At 41.6% G+C, this 5206-nt stretch overlaps 1 protein-coding gene across 1 annotated transcript in view; it reads right to left on the bottom strand.

Moving 5' to 3' along the window:
* LOC109833113 (probable BOI-related E3 ubiquitin-protein ligase 3) overlaps window positions 1-880 on the bottom strand; it is a 1167-nt gene extending 287 nt beyond the window's left edge. The window contains exons 1-3 of the mRNA XM_020400664.1: window positions 655-880; window positions 306-561; window positions 1-206 (exon numbers count right to left, since the gene is read on the bottom strand). The exon at window positions 1-206 is cut by the window's left edge and continues 287 nt beyond it. Coding sequence (XP_020256253.1) covers window positions 1-206; window positions 306-561; window positions 655-710 — 518 coding nt within the window. The 5' untranslated portion in view covers window positions 711-880. The remainder of the gene's footprint in view (window positions 207-305; window positions 562-654) is intronic.

Below are 5206 nucleotides of genomic sequence, written 5' to 3'. Positions count from 1 at the left end.
GCTGCCGCTTCTTGAGTCTGCGCCAAATACCTCCACGCATTGTTTTCGACGGCGAGGCTCTTTATCCTCTCTTCCATTGCCCAGTTCAGTTTTTTCAGCTGATCGATTTCTTCATCTTTAGACCTGAGTTGCTTGGAAACGGAATCGATTATTTGGGTTGCCAACCGTCCGCGCTTCTGTGACAACTCCATCCTAGCATTTAATACCTGCAGAATTCAATACAAAACCAACCCATCGTTATTCGGTCCGTTCAAGGTGAAAATTTCATTGCAGGGAAAACAGATCGAGAAGGGTATGGGAATTACGTGTTGAACTATTAATCGATCGACGTCGGACATATGGTTATAAACTTGGGAAGAAACATCTTCACCGAGGAAAGAAATCGAGTCCCTCGATCTCTTCTTTGATATAAGCACCCCGTTGTTACTGTCGACTACTCCTCTGACGTTGGTGGCGGCGGGAACAGCTGTGTTGTAGACCGGGCCCGATGGTCCGACGCCGGCCAGGCCCACGTTACCGCCAAACATATGAGATGGATTCACTATCGGATTCATACTCTCTCTGCAATAGAAAACAAACGAATAAAGGAGCGTTAGTTCAGTAAATAAGAGAGGACGGGCGATGAAGGGTCAAGCCGTAGGACACGACAAATACCTGTTTTTGTATGTTTGAGGGGAGAGGAGGTGATAATGTTGTGCTTCAACTGCCATTGGATTTGTATGGGCTAAGTTTTTGGTCAAGAGAGAAAAGAGATGAATGAGAGAGAAGAGCAACGGATGGAGGCACAGATAAAGGGAGAGGGGGGAGGAGAAGGTGAAGAAAGTGGGGAACATGCAATAAGGATGGGGTGACGGTGGGTTTTATTAGGGGTTTGGTTTAGAGAGGGAGAGAGAAAGAAAATAATAATAATAAAGAAATCAGAAGAAAAAAAAAGATTCAGTGACATAAAAGATATGGTGAAATTTTTGTTATTTATATAGTGGGTTTCTAATTCTACATTTTTTGGTCTTCTTTCCTTAGCGTGTTACGAGAAATTATGTAGCTCGTGGGAGTTGTGATTTGTCAGCTAATTTCATTTGTAATCTATTTATTGTAGGGGTATTTTTGGCAAGGAACGGGTGGGGGTATTTCGGGAAGTGAGGTGGAGACAAACGTGTACAGGTTGTGGGGTTACGGAGGGAAAAGCGGAGAAGTTATGAAAACTGGAAAATTGATTTTTTTTTAAAATCTAATTAAATCAGTTTTTAATTGGAAAATGAATGCATTCACCGCTTAAGAACACGTGTATTTTGGCTGGTACCGTGGCCGCGTGGCGAGAGTTCAGGGCGCGGAGGACGTGAACCGGCCGCGAGAGGTGGGCCCAAGAGCGCACGTGTGGGGTCAGGGGAAGCGCATCCGACAAGACCATTTCCTGGTCCCACGTGTGGGCCCGACCTTGATTTCACGCCCGTCATCCTTGTCAGCTTCTCGAGGGTTTGTTTTGTCATCTCGTGAATTATCGCATCGCGTTAATAGTGGTATCCGAGATTTCTGCGTTCAGTTTTTACTTTTACTTTTTCTGGCAGATTAATATCATTTGTGAAAGTTAGGATATTTGCAAATTTATCCTTGCTTAGTGGAAAATAAAGATATTAACCGATTAGGTAACAAACAAAAACAAAATTTTCAGATTTTTTTTTATCGCAGCAAAATTTCCAGATCTAAAATCGAGTAACTTGCATGTTTGATACGTCATATCCATGCAAACTTTACAATAACTGATATTTTGTTCTGATTATTAGTTTTTTTGCATCGTTTTTCAAACGAAAATTTAAATTGTAATAACGCTATCAGCAATCATATCTCTTATTAGCTTCCTCAAGCCATGTTTATTTTAGCCTTTTTTTCAATAAAATATTTATTTTAGCCTTTGACATTTTCACAGGTTCTTCAGCTAAAATTCTTTCACGGGTCACATCAGTAAAAAATTTTATCCTAAGTTGAGCAATTCGAAGTTTAACTCTAGTTCGATAGGAATATGTCCATTAATTAAAGTATGACTCTAATTCAATATTTACAATTTTATCATCGTTTGAAAAAGTATTATGTCCACAGAAAAGGGGAAAAAAACAATTAACAAATTTTTAGATCTAAATCTGAGCAACGACGTGTACATGATATCTTTGTACATGCATTTGAAAACACAGATCTAATTGGCATTATGTTCTAATAATTATATTACAATAACTTGAGATAGTTTCTCTGAATTAAACAAATCCTTTTCATTGTTAAAAAAAACAGCTCTTTACAGCAAATATACTTTTTTAAGTTAGTAATTAGTAAAAATTCAAATTCTTACTATATTGGTTTTTTTATTCTTATTTTGATAACATGGTTCCAAATCAGATCAAAGATTGGTGGGAGTCATATGGGACCTCCCAACCATTCAAGTCCTGCGGTGGGTCACTATATTGTATTAATCTATTATTCTTTTTTACTTAAAGTATTTTATTAATAATCACATCTCTTAACCTCCTCAATTTTTATTTAATTTTGGTCTTAAACGTGTTTAAAGTTTGTTCGGATAAAATTCTTTTAATGGCTCTCATCACTAATATCCCATACTAAGTTGAAACTCCAATTTGAAGTTCAACCCTAATTCGATATGAATTCGTTTCTATCATCTGTTAAACTCAACTGTGCGCACGTCTGATCTTGAAATTACTGCGGCTTCAATATGAATACATTTCTTAAGTAAACCTAAAATTATATCTAGCTACTGTTGTGCGCGGCGGAAGCTTTCTAGGGCAACACGAATAATAACTCGAACTAAACCACAAACAATATGCAAACCACAATCACAGCAAGAACAAAGAATTTACGTGGTTCGGCAAGTTGCCTACGTCCACGGGGCAAGGAGGGGGGAGATTTTACTACTAGAAATCAAGGGAATACAAATAGGGTTACAAATCTCTCAGACCAAACCCTAAAACAAAGCACTTGATCTCTCAAAGCTCTCCCACAATTGGATGCCACAAATCTCTCTTAGAGGCTGCTCAAAATTGTCCTACAGATACCCTAACAAATCAGGTTTAGGATATATATAGCTTACAAAACGAAACGAGTCAAAAACCTGAAAGCCCAGCCCAAAACGACGTCGGTCGACCGCGCAGGTCGACCGCGATCAATTCCGGTCGACCGGCCCGGTCGACCGAATTTCTTCAATTCTCCACCTCGGCGAATGTTTCCATCAAAACTGAGCCGACACCAAACCATCCAATAGTTCCTCAACAGGTCCAGGAACAATACTCGAGCTGAAACACGATCTCCCCCCATCTTGATCAACTGATCAAACCGGCTGCATCTAAAGACTGCCTACGTATCCTCTTGCCCAAGGAATCAAGCCGAACGTAGTTCATACAAATGGCCTCCAAAGGCCTCAGCACTGAAGGATGTTCAAAAGCTTCAAACAATGACCAAATTTCACTCCTGAAACAACTTTGGTCAACATATCTGCAGGGTTGTCATTTGTGTGGACCTTCTCCAATATGACATCTCCATCATCCAAGACGTCCCGAACAAAGTGAAATCTGACATCAATGTGCTTCGTGCGCGCATGATAAACCTGGTTCTTCGTCAAATAGATAGCCAACATACTATCACAATATATCTGAATAGTCTCCTGAGCGATCCCCAAGTCCTCCAATAATCCACGCAACCATAAAGCCTCCTTAATTGCTTCAGTAACCGCCATATACTCTGCCTCTGTAGTAGAGAGAGCCACTGTGGACTGAAGCGTGCAACGCCAACATACAGGTGCACCTGCCAATGTAAAAGCATAACCTGATGTAGACCGGCGTTTGTCAAGATCTCCAGCATAATCTGAATCCACATATCCAATACAAGCCTGCCCATCCTTCTCATCCTTCTGAAATACTAAACCAACATCCACGGTGCCTTGAACATACCGTAGAATCCACTTCACGGCCTCCCAGTGACCCTTCCCGGGGTCATGCATGTATCTCGATACCATGCTCACGGCCTGTGACAAATCTGGCCTCGTACACACCATCGCATACATCAAGCTACCTACTGCACTGGCATATGGGACCTTCGACATATAATCTCTGTCCTCAACTGAAACAGGTGACATCAACGCTGAAAGCTTGAAGTGGGGAGCCAATGGTGTGCTAACTGCTTTTGCATTGCCATCAAAGCTGAATTTCTTTAACATCTTCTGCAAGTAGCTCTTCTGTGTAAGCTTCAAACTCCCTCTCACCCTGTCTCTCTCGATCTCCATACCTAATATCTTCTTTTCCTCAACAAGATCCTTCATCTCAAACTCGGATGATAACTCCTCTTTCAGCTTTCGAATAGCCGAAGAATTCCTGGAAGCAATAAGCATATCATCAACATATAAAAGTAAATATATGAGCTCACCATCCTATAGCTTGTGCATATAAACACATGGGTAATATGGGCTCCTCGTGTACCCTCGGCCAATCATGAAGCCGTCGAATCTCTTATACCGCTGTCTTGATGACTGCTTCAAACCATAAAGAGACTTCTTCAGCTTACAAACCAAATCTTCTTTTCCTGCAGTTTTGAAATCCTGGGGTTGTGTCATGTAGATCTCCTCATCTAAATCTCCGTGTAGAAAGACTGTCTTCACATCCATCTGGACCAAATCCAAATCTAACTGTGCCACCAGCGCCAATAAAATCCGAATCGACGAATGCTTCACAACGGGTGAAAATACCTCGTTGTAATCAATGCCCTCAAGCTGTGCATATCCCTTGGCAACCAATCTGGCTTTGAACCGAATGTCCCCAATAGAAGATCCCTCCTTCTTCGCATATACCCACTTGCAACCAATAGCTTTCTTACCCTTAGGTAGATGTGCAAGTGTCCAAGTGTCGTTCTTCTGAAGAGACCGCATCTCCTCCTCCATAGCTTCCCTCCACCTGATCGAATCGGGGCTAAACTCTGCCTCCCTGAATGTGGCTGGAGAACCATATCCAACGACCTCCACTGATAATGCATATGCGACCATGACATCATTATACCTAGCTGGCCGACGAATCTCTCTCCTCGGTCTATCTGCTGCAATGGACCTCTGAACATGACCCTGTTCATGAGTCCCATGATCTACTGTATCCTGTATCTGTCCGTCTGTCATCTCATCTCCTCCCAGTGTCACCTCTGTAGGAGCCTCAATGGATACAGT

Source organism: Asparagus officinalis, chromosome 3 (assembly GCF_001876935.1).
Source record: "Asparagus officinalis chromosome 3, Aspof.V1, whole genome shotgun sequence".
Taxonomy (NCBI): Eukaryota; Viridiplantae; Streptophyta; class Magnoliopsida; order Asparagales; family Asparagaceae; genus Asparagus; species Asparagus officinalis.
Note: the sequence above shows the minus strand (reverse complement) of the source record. Positions and strands in the feature narration are given on the sequence as shown.